We start from the raw sequence: 20470 nt of genomic DNA, 5'->3' as shown, positions 1-20470 counted from the left end.
CTTAACTGTATTGTTTTCATATGCATGTTTTATCCAGGGAACCTCGATGACACCTGAGTGTGTGGTAGAGTAGACAGCCCTCCTCTCGACATCCAAGGACTGTCGCGGTTCCCTCCTCGACATTCAGGGAAACGCGACGACACCTGAGTGTGTGATAGAGCTGAAGGGCCTCCTCTCGACATCCAAGGAACCTCGCCGACACCTGCCCTTTTCTCAAGGCATTTGAGATCATTTCACTCCATCAGACAAGGTAAGCTAAAAGCTGATCTCTGACATGTTCACAAGGACAAAGATAATCTCAGACGAACATTTGATATTTGATATGGGGCCGCCCTAGTGTCGTGGTTAGAGCACACGCCTTTTGCCGTCGTGGGTTCAAACGCAGCCTGGGGTCGACGTCAGCATGGAAATGCGGTCGCAGCCTGCGGTCGACGTCAGCATGGAAATGCGGTCGCAACGGGCCCCTTATTGTAAATCGGTCTGGATTAAGAGTGTCTGAAATGTGTTTGTATCCTATCGTACATCAAAGCTATAGTGTGTATAGCTTTGATGTGCAGATTATTGATGTTGGATTTCATAGATTTTTACAAATAGGTTCTTGGTTTACCCAAGTTTTTAGTTTACTACTTCTTGGCATTTGATATGGGGCTGCCCTAGTGTCGCGGTTAGAGCACACGCCTTTCCCGCCGTGGGTTCAAACGCAGACGGGGTCGACGTCAGCAAGGAAATGCGGTCGCAACGGGCCCCTTATTCAACGATATAAGTCCACTTAACTGTATTGTTTTCATATGTACGTTTTATCCAGGGAACTTCGACGACACCTGAGTGTGTGGTAGAGTAGACGGCCCTCCTCTCGACATCCAAGGACTGTCGCGGTTCCCTCCTCGACATTCAGGGAAACGCGACGACACCTGAGTGTGTGATAGAGCTGAAGGGCCTCCTCTCGACATCCAAGGAACCTCGCCGACACCTGCCCTTTTCTCAACATCCAGCATATTTCATTATGTTTTGTGCTTGGTGTTTGTAGGTTAATAACAAGGTAAGTGGGACCTAATCTTTCCTTATGTAGGTGTGATATAGGCAAGGTACAGTATGAAACAATGTCCACTTAACTGTATTGTTTTCAAATGCATATTTGATTGTGTTTTGTGCTTGCTGTTTTTAGTGTGTTTTCTCACAATCATTTCGTTTTGTGTGTCATTTTACAGGCAGAGGCTGAAATAGAGAAGAAGGGAAGCTGAGTGATGGAAGAGGAGTATTGAAATTCTAATGAGAACTTGAATATGGAGAGAAGTCGAGGTATTAGTTCGATCTGAAGGCATTGAGATCATTTCACTATTTCAGAGGAGGTAAGATCATAGCTGATGGAATGACAAGTTTTCAAGGCCAACGATAAATTCAGACGAACAGTTTTACTTACTCCTTATTGATTCGATCTGAAGGCATTGAGATCATTTCACTCCAGCAGACAAGGTAAGCTAAAAGCTGATCTCTGACATGTTCCCAAGGCCAAAGATAATTTCAGACGAACATTTTTATAATGCCTCCTTCTAGCTTGATAACAAGGTAAGTGGGAACTAATCTCTTCTTATGTAGCTGTGATCTAGGTAAGGTACAGTATGATACAATGTCCACTTAACTGTATTGTTTTCATATGCATGTTTTATCCAGGGAACCTCGATGACACCTGAGTGTGTGGTAGAGTAGACAGCCCTCCTCTCGACATCCAAGGACTGTCGCGGTTCCCTCCTCGACATTCAGGGAAACGTGACGACACCTGAGTGTGTGATAGAGCTGAAGGGCCTCCTCTCGACATCCAAGGAACCTCGCCGACACCTGCCCTTTTCTCAAGGCATTTGAGATCATTTCACTCCATCAGACAAGGTAAGCTAAAAGCTGATCTCTGACATGTTCACAAGGACAAAGATAATCTCAGACGAACATTTGATATTTGATATGGGGCCGCCCTAGTGTCGTGGTTAGAGCACACGCCTTTTGCCGTCGTGGGTTCAAACGCAGCCTGGGGTCGACGTCAGCATGGAAATGCGGTCGCAGCCTGCGGTCGACGTCAGCATGGAAATGCGGTCGCAACGGGCCCCTTATTGTAAATCGGTCTGGATTAAGAGTGTCTGAAATGTGTTTGTATCCTATCGTACATCAAAGCTATAGTGTGTATAGCTTTGATGTGCAGATTATTGATGTTTGGATTTCATAGATTTTTACAAATAGGTTCTTGGTTTACCCAAGTTTTTAGTTTACTACTTCTTGGCATTTGATATGGGGCTGCCCTAGTGTCGCTGTTAGAGCACACGCCTTTCCCGCCGTGGGTTCAAACGCAGACGGGGTCGACGTCAGCAAGGAAATGCGGTCGCAACGGGCCCCTTATTCAACGATATAAGTCCACTTAACTGTATTGTTTTCATATGTATGTTTTATCCAGGGAACTTCGACGACACCTGAGTGTGTGGTAGAGTAGACGGCCCTCCTCTCGACATCCAAGGACTGTCGCGGTTCCCTCCTCGACATTCAGGGAAACGCGACGACACCTGAGTGTGTGATAGAGCTGAAGGGCCTCCTCTCGACATCCAAGGAACCTTGCCGACACCTGCCCTTTTCTCAACATCCAGCATATTTCATTATGTTTTGTGCTTGGTGTTTGTAGGTTAATAACAAGGTAAGTGGGACCTAATCTTTCCTTATGTAGGTGTGATATAGGCAAGGTACAGTATGAAACAATGTCCACTTAACTGTATTGTTTTCAAATGCATATTTGATTGTGTTTTGTGCTTGCTGTTTTTAGTGTGTTTTCTCACAATCATTTCGTTTTGTGTGTCATTTTACAGGCAGAGGCTGAAATAGAGAAGAAGGGAAGCTGAGTGATGGAAGAGGAGTATTGAAATTCTAATGAGAACTTGAATATGGAGAGAAGTCGAGGTATTAGTTCGATCTGAAGGCATTGAGATCATTTCACTATTTCAGAGGAGGTAAGATCATAGCTGATGGAATGACAAGTTTTCAAGGCCAACGATAAATTCAGACGAACAGTTTTACTTACTCCTTATTGATTCGATCTGAAGGCATTGAGATCATTTCACTCCAGCAGACAAGGTAAGCTAAAAGCTGATCTCTGACATGTTCCCAAGGCCAAAGATAATTTCAGACGAACATTTTTATAATGCCTCCTTCTAGCTTGATAACAAGGTAAGTGGGAATCAATCTCTCCTAATGTAGCTGTGATCTAGGCAAGGTACAGTATGATACAATGTCCACTTAACTGTATTGTTTTCATATGCATGTTTTATCCAGGGAACCTCGATGACACCTGAGTGTGTGGTAGAGTAGACAGCCCTCCTCTCGACATCCAAGGACTGTCGCGGTTCCCTCCTCGACATTCAGGGAAACGCGACGACACCTGAGTGTGTGATAGAGCTGAAGGGCCTCCTCTCGACATCCAAGGAACCTCGCCGACACCTGCCCTTTTCTCAAGGCATTTGAGATCATTTCACTCCATCAGACAAGGTAAGCTAAAAGCTGATCTCTGACATGTTCACAAGGACAAAGATAATCTCAGACGAACATTTGATATTTGATATGGGGCCGCCCTAGTGTCGTGGTTAGAGCACACGCCTTTTGCCGTCGTGGGTTCAAACGCAGCCTGGGGTCGACGTCAGCATGGAAATGCGGTCGCCTAGCCTGCGGTCGACGTCAGCATGGAAATGCGGTCGCAACGGGCCCCTTATTGTAAATCGGTCTGGATTAAGAGTGTCTGAAATGTGTTTGTATCCTATCGTACATCAAAGCTATAGTGTGTATAGCTTTGATGTGCAGATTATTGATGTTTGGATTTCATAGATTTTTACAAATAGGTTCTTGGTTTACCCAAGTTTTTAGTTTACTACTTCTTGGCATTTGATATGGGGCTGCCCTAGTGTCGCGGTTAGAGCACACGCCTTTCCCGCCGTGGGTTCAAACGCAGACGGGGTCGACGTCAGCAAGGAAATGCGGTCGCAACGGGCCCCTTATTCAACGATATAAGTCCACTTAACTGTATTGTTTTCATATGTATGTTTTATCCAGGGAACTTCGACGACACCTGAGTGTGTGGTAGAGTAGACGGCCCTCCTCTCGACATCCAAGGACTGTCGCGGTTCCCTCCTCGACATTCAGGGAAACGCGACGACACCTGAGTGTGTGATAGAGCTGAAGGGCCTCCTCTCGACATCCAAGGAACCTCGCCGACACCTGCCCTTTTCTCAACATCCAGCATATTTCATTATGTTTTGTGCTTGGTGTTTGTAGGTTAATAACAAGGTAAGTGGGACCTAATCTTTCCTTATGTAGGTGTGATATAGGCAAGGTACAGTATGAAACAATGTCCACTTAACTGTATTGTTTTCAAATGCATATTTGATTGTGTTTTGTGCTTGCTGTTTTTAGTGTGTTTTCTCACAATTATTTCATTTTGTGTGTCATTTTACAGGCAGAGGCTGAAATAGAGAAGAAGGGAAGCTGAGTGATGGAAGAGGTGTATTGAAATTCTAATGAGAACTTGAATATGGAGAGAAGTCGAGGTATTAGTTCGATCTGAAGGCATTGAGATCATTTCACTATTTCAGAGGAGGTAAGATCATAGCTGATGGAATGACAAGTTTTCAAGGCCAACGATAAATTCAGACGAACAGTTTTACTTACTCCTTATTGATTCGATCTGAAGGCATTGAGATCATTTCACTCCAGCAGACAAGGTAAGCTAAAAGCTGATCTCTGACATTTTCCCAAGGCCAAAGATAATTTCAGACGAACATTTTTATAATGCCTCCTTCTAGCTTGATAACAAGGTAAGTGGGAATCAATCTCTCCTAATGTAGCTGTGATCTAGGCAAGGTACAGTATGATACAATGTCCACTTAACTGTATTGTTTTCATATGCATGTTTTATCCAGGGAACCTCGATGACACCTGAGTGTGTGGTAGAGTAGACAGCCCTCCTCTCGACATCCAAGGACTGTCGCGGTTCCCTCCTCGACATTCAGGGAAACGCGACGACACCTGAGTGTGTGATAGAGCTGAAGGGCCTCCTCTCGACATCCAAGGAACCTCGCCGACACCTGCCCTTTTCTCAACATCCAGCATATTTCATTATGTTTTGTGCTTGGTGTTTGTAGGTTAATAACAAGGTAAGTGGGACCTAATCTTTCCTTATGTAGGTGTGATATAGGCAAGGTACAGTATGAAACAATGTCCACTTAACTGTATTGTTTTCAAATGCATATTTGATTGTGTTTTGTGCTTGCTGTTTTTAGTGTGTTTTCTCACAATCATTTCGTTTTGTGTGTCATTTTACAGGCAGAGGCTGAAATAGAGAAGAAGGGAAGCTGAGTGATGGAAGAGGAGTATTGAAATTCTAATGAGAACTTGAATATGGAGAGAAGTCGAGGTATTAGTTCGATCTGAAGGCATTGAGATCATTTCACTATTTCAGAGGAGGTAAGATCATAGCTGATGGAATGACAAGTTTTCAAGGCCAACGATAAATTCAGACGAACAGTTTTACTTACTCCTTATTGATTCGATCTGAAGGCATTGAGATCATTTCACTCCAGCAGACAAGGTAAGCTAAAAGCTGATCTCTGACATTTTCCCAAGGCCAAAGATAATTTCAGACGAACATTTTTATAATGCCTCCTTCTAGCTTGATAACAAGGTAAGTGGGAATCAATCTCTCCTAATGTAGGTGTGATCTAGGTAAGGTATGAAACAATGTTTACTTAACTGTAATGTTCTAATTATCATTTCTGACTCTGTTGGATTCTTGTTGTTTGTAATATATTGTTAATCTAATTTCTTTTTCTTTTCTTTTTTACAGGTTCCTCTCCGAAAGAACCATCACCTTATCGTGGTGGAGAGGTTTGCGTGCCCCAATGAACCTGGGAGCTGTGTTCTCCGGTGCCTAGTGCTCCTGGTAGGGTCTCCCATGGAAAATTGGTCTCAGGGGAGGGGCCTGACTAAGAATGGTTCAAGAAGACCCAAAGAGGATGATGAAGAGAATATGAGGTATTAGTTCGATCTGAAGGCATTGAGATCATTTCACTCCAGCAGACAAGGTAAGCTAAAAGCTGATCTCTGACATGTTCCCAAGGCCAAAGATAATTTCAGACGAACATTTTTATAATGCCTCCTTCTAGCTTGATAACAAGGTAAGTGGGAACTAATCTCTTCTTATGTAGCTGTGATCTAGGTAAGGTACAGTATGATACAATGTCCACTTAACTGTATTGTTTTCATATGCATGTTTTATCCAGGGAACCTCGATGACACCTGAGTGTGTGGTAGAGTAGACAGCCCTCCTCTCGACATCCAAGGACTGTCGCGGTTCCCTCCTCGACATTCAGGGAAACGTGACGACACCTGAGTGTGTGATAGAGCTGAAGGGCCTCCTCTCGACATCCAAGGAACCTCGCCGACACCTGCCCTTTTCTCAAGGCATTTGAGATCATTTCACTCCATCAGACAAGGTAAGCTAAAAGCTGATCTCTGACATGTTCACAAGGACAAAGATAATCTCAGACGAACATTTGATATTTGATATGGGGCCGCCCTAGTGTCGTGGTTAGAGCACACGCCTTTTGCCGTCGTGGGTTCAAACGCAGCCTGGGGTCGACGTCAGCATGGAAATGCGGTCGCAGCCTGCGGTCGACGTCAGCATGGAAATGCGGTCGCAACGGGCCCCTTATTGTAAATCGGTCTGGATTAAGAGTGTCTGAAATGTGTTTGTATCCTATCGTACATCAAAGCTATAGTGTGTATAGCTTTGATGTGCAGATTATTGATGTTTGGATTTCATAGATTTTTACAAATAGGTTCTTGGTTTACCCAAGTTTTTAGTTTACTACTTCTTGGCATTTGATATGGGGCTGCCCTAGTGTCGCTGTTAGAGCACACGCCTTTCCCGCCGTGGGTTCAAACGCAGACGGGGTCGACGTCAGCAAGGAAATGCGGTCGCAACGGGCCCCTTATTCAACGATATAAGTCCACTTAACTGTATTGTTTTCATATGTATGTTTTATCCAGGGAACTTCGACGACACCTGAGTGTGTGGTAGAGTAGACGGCCCTCCTCTCGACATCCAAGGACTGTCGCGGTTCCCTCCTCGACATTCAGGGAAACGCGACGACACCTGAGTGTGTGATAGAGCTGAAGGGCCTCCTCTCGACATCCAAGGAACCTTGCCGACACCTGCCCTTTTCTCAACATCCAGCATATTTCATTATGTTTTGTGCTTGGTGTTTGTAGGTTAATAACAAGGTAAGTGGGACCTAATCTTTCCTTATGTAGGTGTGATATAGGCAAGGTACAGTATGAAACAATGTCCACTTAACTGTATTGTTTTCAAATGCATATTTGATTGTGTTTTGTGCTTGCTGTTTTTAGTGTGTTTTCTCACAATCATTTCGTTTTGTGTGTCATTTTACAGGCAGAGGCTGAAATAGAGAAGAAGGGAAGCTGAGTGATGGAAGAGGAGTATTGAAATTCTAATGAGAACTTGAATATGGAGAGAAGTCGAGGTATTAGTTCGATCTGAAGGCATTGAGATCATTTCACTATTTCAGAGGAGGTAAGATCATAGCTGATGGAATGACAAGTTTTCAAGGCCAACGATAAATTCAGACGAACAGTTTTACTTACTCCTTATTGATTCGATCTGAAGGCATTGAGATCATTTCACTCCAGCAGACAAGGTAAGCTAAAAGCTGATCTCTGACATGTTCCCAAGGCCAAAGATAATTTCAGACGAACATTTTTATAATGCCTCCTTCTAGCTTGATAACAAGGTAAGTGGGAATCAATCTCTCCTAATGTAGCTGTGATCTAGGCAAGGTACAGTATGATACAATGTCCACTTAACTGTATTGTTTTCATATGCATGTTTTATCCAGGGAACCTCGATGACACCTGAGTGTGTGGTAGAGTAGACAGCCTTCCTCTCGACATCCAAGGACTGTCGCGGTTCCCTCCTCGACATTCAGGGAAACGCGACGACACCTGAGTGTGTGATAGAGCTGAAGGGCCTCCTCTCGACATCCAAGGAACCTCGCCGACACCTGCCCTTTTCTCAAGGCATTTGAGATCATTTCACTCCATCAGACAAGGTAAGCTAAAAGCTGATCTCTGACATGTTCACAAGGACAAAGATAATCTCAGACGAACATTTGATATTTGATATGGGGCCGCCCTAGTGTCGTGGTTAGAGCACACGCCTTTTGCCGTCGTGGGTTCAAACGCAGCCTGGGGTCGACGTCAGCATGGAAATGCGGTCGCAGCCTGCGGTCGACGTCAGCATGGAAATGCGGTCGCAACGGGCCCCTTATTGTAAATCGGTCTGGATTAAGAGTGTCTGAAATGTGTTTGTATCCTATCGTACATCAAAGCTATAGTGTGTATAGCTTTGATGTGCAGATTATTGATGTTTGGATTTCATAGATTTTTACAAATAGGTTCTTGGTTTACCCAAGTTTTTAGTTTACTACTTCTTGGCATTTGATATGGGGCTGCCCTAGTGTCGCGGTTAGAGCACACGCCTTTCCCGCCGTGGGTTCAAACGCAGACGGGGTCGACGTCAGCAAGGAAATGCGGTCGCAACGGGCCCCTTATTCAACGATATAAGTCCACTTAACTGTATTGTTTTCATATGTATGTTTTATCCAGGGAACTTCGACGACACCTGAGTGTGTGGTAGAGTAGACGGCCCTCCTCTCGACATCCAAGGACTGTCGCGGTTCCCTCCTCGACATTCAGGGAAACGCGACGACACCTGAGTGTGTGATAGAGCTGAAGGGCCTCCTCTCGACATCCAAGGAACCTCGCCGACACCTGCCCTTTTCTCAACATCCAGCATATTTCATTATGTTTTGTGCTTGGTGTTTGTAGGTTAATAACAAGGTAAGTGGGACCTAATCTTTCCTTATGTAGGTGTGATATAGGCAAGGTACAGTATGAAACAATGTCCACTTAACTGTATTGTTTTCAAATGCATATTTGATTGTGTTTTGTGCTTGCTGTTTTTAGTGTGTTTTCTCACAATTATTTCATTTTGTGTGTCATTTTACAGGCAGAGGCTGAAATAGAGAAGAAGGGAAGCTGAGTGATGGAAGAGGTGTATTGAAATTCTAATGAGAACTTGAATATGGAGAGAAGTCGAGGTATTAGTTCGATCTGAAGGCATTGAGATCATTTCACTATTTCAGAGGAGGTAAGATCATAGCTGATGGAATGACAAGTTTTCAAGGCCAACGATAAATTCAGACGAACAGTTTTACTTACTCCTTATTGATTCGATCTGAAGGCATTGAGATCATTTCACTCCAGCAGACAAGGTAAGCTAAAAGCTGATCTCTGACATTTTCCCAAGGCCAAAGATAATTTCAGACGAACATTTTTATAATGCCTCCTTCTAGCTTGATAACAAGGTAAGTGGGAATCAATCTCTCCTAATGTAGGTGTGATCTAGGTAAGGTATGAAACAATGTTTACTTAACTGTAATGTTCTAATTATCATTTCTGACTCTGTTGGATTCTTGTTGTTTGTAATATATTGTTAATCTAATTTCTTTTTCTTTTCTTTTTTACAGGTTCCTCTCCGAAAGAACCATCACCTTATCGTGGTGGAGAGGTTTGCGTGCCCCAATGAACCTGGGAGCTGTGTTCTCCGGTGCCTAGTGCTCCTGGTAGGGTCTCCCATGGAAAATTGGTCTCAGGGGAGGGGCCTGACTAAGAATGGTTCAAGAAGACCCAAAGAGGATGATGAAGAGAATATGAGGTATTAGTTCGATCTGAAGGCATTGAGATCATTTCACTCCAGCAGACAAGGTAAGCTAAAAGCTGATCTCTGACATGTTCCCAAGGCCAAAGATAATTTCAGACGAACATTTTTATAATGCCTCCTTCTAGCTTGATAACAAGGTAAGTGGGAACTAATCTCTTCTTATGTAGCTGTGATCTAGGTAAGGTACAGTATGATACAATGTCCACTTAACTGTATTGTTTTCATATGCATGTTTTATCCAGGGAACCTCGATGACACCTGAGTGTGTGGTAGAGTAGACAGCCCTCCTCTCGACATCCAAGGACTGTCGCGGTTCCCTCCTCGACATTCAGGGAAACGTGACGACACCTGAGTGTGTGATAGAGCTGAAGGGCCTCCTCTCGACATCCAAGGAACCTCGCCGACACCTGCCCTTTTCTCAAGGCATTTGAGATCATTTCACTCCATCAGACAAGGTAAGCTAAAAGCTGATCTCTGACATGTTCACAAGGACAAAGATAATCTCAGACGAACATTTGATATTTGATATGGGGCCGCCCTAGTGTCGTGGTTAGAGCACACGCCTTTTGCCGTCGTGGGTTCAAACGCAGCCTGGGGTCGACGTCAGCATGGAAATGCGGTCGCAGCCTGCGGTCGACGTCAGCATGGAAATGCGGTCGCAACGGGCCCCTTATTGTAAATCGGTCTGGATTAAGAGTGTCTGAAATGTGTTTGTATCCTATCGTACATCAAAGCTATAGTGTGTATAGCTTTGATGTGCAGATTATTGATGTTTGGATTTCATAGATTTTTACAAATAGGTTCTTGGTTTACCCAAGTTTTTAGTTTACTACTTCTTGGCATTTGATATGGGGCTGCCCTAGTGTCGCGGTTAGAGCACACGCCTTTCCCGCCGTGGGTTCAAACGCAGACGGGGTCGACGTCAGCAAGGAAATGCGGTCGCAACGGGCCCCTTATTCAACGATATAAGTCCACTTAACTGTATTGTTTTCATATGTATGTTTTATCCAGGGAACTTCGACGACACCTGAGTGTGTGGTAGAGTAGACGGCCCTCCTCTCGACATCCAAGGACTGTCGCGGTTCCCTCCTCGACATTCAGGGAAACGCGACGACACCTGAGTGTGTGATAGAGCTGAAGGGCCTCCTCTCGACATCCAAGGAACCTTGCCGACACCTGCCCTTTTCTCAACATCCAGCATATTTCATTATGTTTTGTGCTTGGTGTTTGTAGGTTAATAACAAGGTAAGTGGGACCTAATCTTTCCTTATGTAGGTGTGATATAGGCAAGGTACAGTATGAAACAATGTCCACTTAACTGTATTGTTTTCAAATGCATATTTGATTGTGTTTTGTGCTTGCTGTTTTTAGTGTGTTTTCTCACAATCATTTCATTTTGTGTGTCATTTTACAGGCAGAGGCTGAAATAGAGAAGAAGGGAAGCTGAGTGATGGAAGAGGAGTATTGAAATTCTAATGAGAACTTGAATATGGAGAGAAGTCGAGGTATTAGTTCGATCTGAAGGCATTGACATCATTTCACTATTTCAGAGGAGGTAAGATCATAGCTGATGGAATGACAAGTTTTCAAGGCCAACGATAAATTCAGACGAACAGTTTTACTTACTCCTTATTGATTCGATCTGAAGGCATTGAGATCATTTCACTCCAGCAGACAAGGTAAGCTAAAAGCTGATCTCTGACATTTTCCCAAGGCCAAAGATAATTTCAGACGAACATTTTTATAATGCCTCCTTCTAGCTTGATAACAAGGTAAGTGGGAATCAATCTCTCCTAATGTAGGTGTGATCTAGGTAAGGTATGAAACAATGTTTACTTAACTGTAATGTTCTAATTATCATTTCTGACTCTGTTGGATTCTTGTTGTTTGTATCTAATTTCTTTTTCTTTTCTTTTTTACAGGTTCCTCTCCGAAAGAACCATCACCTTATCGTGGTGGAGAGGTTTGCGTGCCCCAATGAACCTGGGAGCTGTGTTCTCCGGTGCCTAGTGCTCCTGGTAGGGTCTCCCATGGAAAATTGGTCTCAGGGGAGGGGCCTGACTAAGAATGGTTCAAGAAGACCCAAAGAGGATGATGAAGAGAATATGAGGTATTAGTTCGATCTGAAGGCATTGAGATCATTTCACTCCAGCAGAAGAGGTAAGCTAAAAGCTGATCTCTGACATGTTCCCAAGGCCAAAGATAATTTCAGACGAACATTTTTATAATGCCTCCTTCTAGCTTGATAACAAGGTAAGTGGGAACTAATCTCTTCTTATGTAGCTGTGATCTAGGCAAGGTACAGTATGATACAATGTCCACTTAACTGTATTGTTTTCATATGCATGTTTTATCCAGGGAACCTCGATGACACCTGAGTGTGTGGTCGAGTAGACAGCCCTCCTCTCGACATCCAAGGACTGTCGCGGTTCCCTCCTCGACATTCAGGGAAACGCGACGACACCTGAGTGTGTGATAGAGCTGAAGGGCCTCCTCTCGACATCCAAGGAACCTTGCCGACACCTGCCCTTTTCTCAACATCCAGCATATTTCATTATGTTTTGTGCTTGGTGTTTGTAGGTTAATAACAAGGTAAGTGGGACCTAATCTTTCCTTATGTAGGTGTGATATAGGCAAGGTACAGTATGAAACAATGTCCACTTAACTGTATTGTTTTCAAATGCATATTTGATTGTGTTTTGTGCTTGCTGTTTTTAGTGTGTTTTCTCACAATCATTTCGTTTTGTGTGTCATTTTACAGGCAGAGGCTGAAATAGAGAAGAAGGGAAGCTGAGTGATGGAAGAGGAGTATTGAAATTCTAATGAGAACTTGAATATGGAGAGAAGTCGAGGTATTAGTTCGATCTGAAGGCATTGAGATCATTTCACTATTTCAGAGGAGGTAAGATCATAGCTGATGGAATGACAAGTTTTCAAGGCCAACGATAAATTCAGACGAACAGTTTTACTTACTCCTTATTGATTCGATCTGAAGGCATTGAGATCATTTCACTCCAGCAGACAAGGTAAGCTAAAAGCTGATCTCTGACATGTTCCCAAGGCCAAAGATAATTTCAGACGAACATTTTTATAATGCCTCCTTCTAGCTTGATAACAAGGTAAGTGGGAATCAATCTCTCCTAATGTAGCTGTGATCTAGGCAAGGTACAGTATGATACAATGTCCACTTAACTGTATTGTTTTCATATGCATGTTTTATCCAGGGAACCTCGATGACACCTGAGTGTGTGGTCGAGTAGACAGCCCTCCTCTCGACATCCAAGGACTGTCGCGGTTCCCTCCTCGACATTCAGGGAAACGCGACGACACCTGAGTGTGTGATAGAGCTGAAGGGCCTCCTCTCGACATCCAAGGAACCTCGCCGACACCTGCCCTTTTCTCAAGGCATTTGAGATCATTTCACTCCATCAGACAAGGTAAGCTAAAAGCTGATCTCTGACATGTTCACAAGGACAAAGATAATCTCAGACGAACATTTGATATTTGATATGGGGCCGCCCTAGTGTCGTGGTTAGAGCACACGCCTTTTGCCGTCGTGGGTTCAAACGCAGCCTGGGGTCGACGTCAGCATGGAAATGCGGTCGCAGCCTGCGGTCGACGTCAGCATGGAAATGCGGTCGCAACGGGCCCCTTATTGTAAATCGGTCTGGATTAAGAGTGTCTGAAATGTGTTTGTATCCTATCGTACATCAAAGCTATAGTGTGTATAGCTTTGATGTGCAGATTATTGATGTTTGGATTTCATAGATTTTTACAAATAGGTTCTTGGTTTACCCAAGTTTTTAGTTTACTACTTCTTGGCATTTGATATGGGGCTGCCCTAGTGTCGCGGTTAGAGCACGCGCCTTTCCCGCCGTGGGTTCAAACGCAGACGGGGTCGACGTCAGCAAGGAAATGCGGTCGCAACGGGCCCCTTATTCAACGATATAAGTCCACTTAACTGTATTGTTTTCATATGTATGTTTTATCCAGGGAACTTCGACGACACCTGAGTGTTTGGTAGAGTAGACGGCCCTCCTCTCGACATCCAAGGACTGTCGCGGTTCCCTCCTCGACATTCAGGGAAACGCGACGACACCTGAGTGTGTGATAGAGCTGAAGGGCCTCCTCTCGACATCCAAGGAACCTCGCCGACACCTGCCCTTTTCTCAACATCCAGCATATTTCATTATGTTTTGTGCTTGGTGTTTGTAGGTTAATAACAAGGTAAGTGGGACCTAATCTTTCCTTATGTAGGTGTGATATAGGCAAGGTACAGTATGAAACAATGTCCACTTAACTGTATTGTTTTCAAATGCATATTTGATTGTGTTTTGTGCTTGCTGTTTTTAGTGTGTTTTCTCACAATTATTTCATTTTGTGTGTCATTTTACAGGCAGAGGCTGAAATAGAGAAGAAGGGAAGCTGAGTGATGGAAGAGGTGTATTGAAATTCTAATGAGAACTTGAATATGGAGAGAAGTCGAGGTATTAGTTCGATCTGAAGGCATTGAGATCATTTCACTATTTCAGAGGAGGTAAGATCATAGCTGATGGAATGACAAGTTTTCAAGGCCAACGATAAATTCAGACGAACAGTTTTACTTACTCCTTATTGATTCGATCTGAAGGCATTGAGATCATTTCACTCCAGCAGACAAGGTAAGCTAAAAGCTGATCTCTGACATTTTCCCAAGGCCAAAGATAATTTCAGACGAACATTTTTATAATGCCTCCTTCTAGCTTGATAACAAGGTAAGTGGGAATCAATCTCTCCTAATGTAGGTGTGATCTAGGTAAGGTATGAAACAATGTTTACTTAACTGTAATGTTCTAATTATCATTTCTGACTCTGTTGGATTCTTGTTGTTTGTAATATATTGTTAATCTAATTTCTTTTTCTTTTCTTTTTTACAGGTTCCTCTCCGAAAGAACCATCACCTTATCGTGGTGGAGAGGTTTGCGTGCCCCAATGAACCTGGGAGCTGTGTTCTCCGGTGCCTAGTGCTCCTGGTAGGGTCTCCCATGGAAAATTGGTCTCAGGGGAGGGGCCTGACTAAGAATGGTTCAAGAAGACCCAAAGAGGATGATGAAGAGAATATGAGGTATTAGTTCGATCTGAAGGCATTGAGATCATTTCACTCCAGCAGACAAGGTAAGCTAAAAGCTGATCTCTGACATGTTCCCAAGGCCAAAGATAATTTCAGACGAACATTTTTATAATGCCTCCTTCTAGCTTGATAACAAGGTAAGTGGGAACTAATCTCTTCTTATGTAGCTGTGATCTAGGTAAGGTACAGTATGATACAATGTCCACTTAACTGTATTGTTTTCATATGCATGTTTTATCCAGGGAACCTCGATGACACCTGAGTGTGTGGTAGAGTAGACAGCCCTCCTCTCGACATCCAAGGACTGTCGCGGTTCCCTCCTCGACATTCAGGGAAACGTGACGACACCTGAGTGTGTGATAGAGCTGAAGGGCCTCCTCTCGACATCCAAGGAACCTCGCCGACACCTGCCCTTTTCTCAAGGCATTTGAGATCATTTCACTCCATCAGACAAGGTAAGCTAAAAGCTGATCTCTGACATGTTCACAAGGACAAAGATAATCTCAGACGAACATTTGATATTTGATATGGGGCCGCCCTAGTGTCGTGGTTAGAGCACACGCCTTTTGCCGTCGTGGGTTCAAACGCAGCCTGGGGTCGACGTCAGCATGGAAATGCGGTCGCAGCCTGCGGTCGACGTCAGCATGGAAATGCGGTCGCAACGGGCCCCTTATTGTAAATCGGTCTGGATTAAGAGTGTCTGAAATGTGTTTGTATCCTATCGTACATCAAAGCTATAGTGTGTATAGCTTTGATGTGCAGATTATTGATGTTTGGATTTCATAGATTTTTACAAATAGGTTCTTGGTTTACCCAAGTTTTTAGTTTACTACTTCTTGGCATTTGATATGGGGCTGCCCTAGTGTCGCGGTTAGAGCACACGCCTTTCCCGCCGTGGGTTCAAACGCAGACGGGGTCGACGTCAGCAAGGAAATGCGGTCGCAACGGGCCCCTTATTCAACGATATAAGTCCACTTAACTGTATTGTTTTCATATGTATGTTTTATCCAGGGAACTTCGACGACACCTGAGTGTGTGGTAGAGTAGACGGCCCTCCTCTCGACATCCAAGGACTGTCGCGGTTCCCTCCTCGACATTCAGGGAAACGCGACGACACCTGAGTGTGTGATAGAGCTGAAGGGCCTCCTCTCGACATCCAAGGAACCTTGCCGACACCTGCCCTTTTCTCAACATCCAGCATATTTCATTATGTTTTGTGCTTGGTGTTTGTAGGTTAATAACAAGGTAAGTGGGACCTAATCTTTCCTTATGTAGGTGTGATATAGGCAAGGTACAGTATGAAACAATGTCCACTTAACTGTATTGTTTTCAAATGCATATTTGATTGTGTTTTGTGCTTGCTGTTTTTAGTGTGTTTTCTCACAATCATTTCATTTTGTGTGTCATTTTACAGGCAGAGGCTGAAATAGAGAAGAAGGGAAGCTGAGTGATGGAAGAGGAGTATTGAAATTCTAATGAGAACTTGAATATGGAGAGAAGTCGAGGTATTAGTTCGATCTGAAGGCATTGACATCATTTCACTATTTCAGAGGAGGTAAGATCATAGCTGATGGAATGACAAGTTTTCAAGGCCAACGATAAATTCAGACGAACAGTTTTACTTACTCCTTATTGATTCGATCTGAAGGCATTGAGATCATTTCACTCCAGCAGACAAGGTAAGCTAAAAGCTGATCTCTGACATTTTCCCAAGGCCAAAGATAATTTCAGACGAACATTTTTATAATGCCTCCTTCTAGCTTGATAACAAGGTAAGTGGGAATCAATCTCTCCTAATGTAGGTGTGATCTAGGTAAGGTATGAAACAATGTTTACTTAACTGTAATGTTCTAATTATCATTTCTGACTCTGTTGGATTCTTGTTGTTTGTATCTAATTTCTTTTTCTTTTCTTTTTTACAGGTTCCTCTCCGAAAGAACCATCACCTTATCGTGGTGGAGAGGTTTGCGTGCCCCAATGAACCTGGGAGCTGTGTTCTCCGGTGCCTAGTGCTCCTGGTAGGGTCTCCCATGGAAAATTGGTCTCAGGGGAGGGGCCTGACTAAGAATGGTTCAAGAAGACCCAAAGAGGATGATGAAGAGAATATGAGGTATTAGTTCGATCTGAAGGCATTGAGATCATTTCACTCCAGCAGAAGAGGTAAGCTAAAAGCTGATCTCTGACATGTTCCCAAGGCCAAAGATAATTTCAGACGAACATTTTTATAATGCCTCCTTCTAGCTTGATAACAAGGTAAGTGGGAACTAATCTCTTCTTATGTAGCTGTGATCTAGGCAAGGTACAGTATGATACAATGTCCACTTAACTGTATTGTTTTCATATGATGTTTTATCCAGGGAACCTCGATGACACCTGAGTGTGTGGTCGAGTAGACAGCCCTCCTCTCGACATCCAAGGACTGTCGCGGTTCCCTCCTCGACATTCAGGGAAACGCGACGACACCTGAGTGTGTGATAGAGCTGAAGGGCCTCCTCTCGACATCCAAGGAACCTTGCCGACACCTGCCCTTTTCTCAACATCCAGCATATTTCATTATGTTTTGTGCTTGGTGTTTGTAGGTTAATAACAAGGTAAGTGGGACCTAATCTTTCCTTATGTAGGTGTGATATAGGCAAGGTACAGTATGAAACAATGTCCACTTAACTGTATTGTTTTCAAATGCATATTTGATTGTGTTTTGTGCTTGCTGTTTTTAGTGTGTTTTCTCACAATCATTTCGTTTTGTGTGTCATTTTACAGGCAGAGGCTGAAATAGAGAAGAAGGGAAGCTGAGTGATGGAAGAGGAGTATTGAAATTCTAATGAGAACTTGAATATGGAGAGAAGTCGAGGTATTAGTTCGATCTGAAGGCATTGAGATCATTTCACTATTTCAGAGGAGGTAAGATCATAGCTGATGGAATGACAAGTTTTCAAGGCCAACGATAAATTCAGACGAACAGTTTTACTTACTCCTTATTGATTCGATCTGAAGGCATTGAGATCATTTCACTCCAGCAGACAAGGTAAGCTAAAAGCTGATCTCTGACATGTTCCCAAGGCCAAAGATAATTTCAGACGAACATTTTTATAATGCCTCCTTCTAGCTTGATAACAAGGTAAGTGGGAATCAATCTCTCCTAATGTAGCTGTGATCTAGGCAAGGTACAGTATGATACAATGTCCACTTAACTGTATTGTTTTCATATGCATGTTTTATCCAGGGAACCTCGATGACACCTGAGTGTGTGGTCGAGTAGACAGCCCTCCTCTCGACATCCAAGGACTGTCGCGGTTCCCTCCTCGACATTCAGGGAAACGCGACGACACCTGAGTGTGTGATAGAGCTGAAGGGCCTCCTCTCGACATCCAAGGAACCTCGCCGACACCTGCCCTTTTCTCAAGGCATTTGAGATCATTTCACTCCATCAGACAAGGTAAGCTAAAAGCTGATCTCTGACATGTTCACAAGGACAAAGATAATCTCAGACGAACATTTGATATTTGATATGGGGCCGCCCTAGTGTCGTGGTTAGAGCACACGCCTTTTGCCGTCGTGGGTTCAAACGCAGCCTGGGGTCGACGTCAGCATGGAAATGCGGTCGCAGCCTGCGGTCGACGTCAGCATGGAAATGCGGTCGCAACGGGCCCCTTATTGTAAATCGGTCTGGATTAAGAGTGTCTGAAATGTGTTTGTATCCTATCGTACATCAAAGCTATAGTGTGTATAGCTTTGATGTGCAGATTATTGATGTTTGGATTTCATAGATTTTTACAAATAGGTTCTTGGTTTACCCAAGTTTTTAGTTTACTACTTCTTGGCATTTGATATGGGGCTGCCCTAGTGTCGCGGTTAGAGCACGCGCCTTTCCCGCCGTGGGTTCAAACGCAGACGGGGTCGACGTCAGCAAGGAAATGCGGTCGCAACGGGCCCCTTATTCAACGATATAAGTCCACTTAACTGTATTGTTTTCATATGTATGTTTTATCCAGGGAACTTCGACGACACCTGAGTGTGTGGTAGAGTAGACGGCCCTCCTCTCGACATCCAAGGACTGTCGCGGTTCCCTCCTCGACATTCAGGGAAACGCGACGACACCTGAGTGTGTGATAGAGCTGAAGGGCCTCCTCTCGACATCCAAGGAACCTCGCCGACACCTGCCCTTTTCTCAACATCCAGCATATTTCATTATGTTTTGTGCTTGGTGTTTGTAGGTTAATAACAAGGTAAGTGGGACCTAATCTTTCCTTATGTAGGTGTGATATAGGCAAGGTACAGTATGAAACAATGTCCACTTAACTGTATTGTTTTCAAATGCATATTTGATTGTGTTTTGTGCTTGCTGTTTTTAGTGTGTTTTCTCACAATTATTTCATTTTGTGTGTCATTTTACAGGCAGAGGCTGAAATAGAGAAGAAGGGAAGCTGAGTGATGGAAGAGGTGTATTGAAATTCTAATGAGAACTTGAATATGGAGAGAAGTCGAGGTATTAGTTCGATCTGAAGGCATTGAGATCATTTCACTATTTCAGAGGAGGTAAGATCATAGCTGATGGAATGACAAGTTTTCAAGGCCAACGATAAATTCAGACGAACAGTTTTACTTACTCCTTATTGATTCGATCTGAAGGCATTGAGATCATTTCACTCCAGCAGACAAGGTAAGCTAAAAGCTGATCTCTGACATTTTCCCAAGGCCAAAGATAATTTCAGACGAACATTTTTATAATGCCTCCTTCTAGCTTGATAACAAGGTAAGTGGGAATCAATCTCTCCTAATGTAGGTGTGATCTAGGTAAGGTATGAAACAATGTTTACTTAACTGTAATGTTCTAATTATCATTTCTGACTCTGTTGGATTCTTGTTGTTTGTAATATATTGTTAATCTAATTTCTTTTTCTTTTCTTTTTTACAGGTTCCTCTCCGAAAGAACCATCACCTTATCGTGGTGGAGAGGTTTGCGTGCCCCAATGAACCTGGGAGCTGTGTTCTCCGGTGCCTAGTGCTCCTGGTAGGGTCTCCCATGGAAAATTGGTCTCAGGGGAGGGGCCTGACTAAGAATGGTTCAAGAAGACCCAAAGAGGATGATGAAGAGAATATGAGGTATTAGTTCGATCTGAAGGCATTGAGATCATTTCACTCCAGCAGACAAGGTAAGCTAAAAGCTGATCTCTGACATGTTCCCAAGGCCAAAGATAATTTCAGACGAACATTTTTATAATGCCTCCTTCTAGCTTGATAACAAGGTAAGTGGGAACTAATCTCTTCTTATGTAGCTGTGATCTAGGTAAGGTACAGTATGATACAATGTCCACTTAACTGTATTGTTTTCATATGCATGTTTTATCCAGGGAACCTCGATGACACCTGAGTGTGTGGTAGAGTAGACAGCCCTCCTCTCGACATCCAAGGACTGTCGCGGTTCCCTCCTCGACATTCAGGGAAACGTGACGACACCTGAGTGTGTGATAGAGCTGAAGGGCCTCCTCTCGACATCCAAGGAACCTCGCCGACACCTGCCCTTTTCTCAAGGCATT

The 20470-nt window shown here is 43.6% G+C and overlaps 1 protein-coding gene across 1 annotated transcript in view; it reads left to right on the top strand.

Annotated features, from left to right (window-relative positions):
• LOC308290933 (immunoglobulin superfamily member 21-like) overlaps positions 1-20470 on the top strand; it is a gene marked incomplete at both ends in the record, with an annotated part of 132638 nt that overhangs the window by 46806 nt on the left and 65362 nt on the right. The window contains 12 exons of the mRNA XM_080732849.1: positions 1028-1039; positions 2663-2674; positions 4300-4311; positions 5166-5177; positions 7294-7305; positions 8929-8940; positions 11057-11068; positions 12404-12415; positions 14039-14050; positions 16167-16178; positions 17513-17524; positions 19148-19159. Coding sequence (XP_080588975.1) covers positions 1028-1039; positions 2663-2674; positions 4300-4311; positions 5166-5177; positions 7294-7305; positions 8929-8940; positions 11057-11068; positions 12404-12415; positions 14039-14050; positions 16167-16178; positions 17513-17524; positions 19148-19159 — 144 coding nt within the window. The remainder of the gene's footprint in view (positions 1-1027; positions 1040-2662; positions 2675-4299; positions 4312-5165; positions 5178-7293; positions 7306-8928; positions 8941-11056; positions 11069-12403; positions 12416-14038; positions 14051-16166; positions 16179-17512; positions 17525-19147; positions 19160-20470) is intronic.

The sequence above is a fragment of the Nannobrachium achirus genome (genome assembly GCF_963921795.1).
Source record: "Nannobrachium achirus genome assembly, chromosome: 9".
NCBI lineage: Eukaryota > Metazoa > Chordata > Actinopteri > Myctophiformes > Myctophidae > Nannobrachium > Nannobrachium achirus.
The sequence above is the reverse complement of the archived record's forward strand: the minus strand, read 5'-3'. Positions and strand labels throughout refer to the sequence as shown.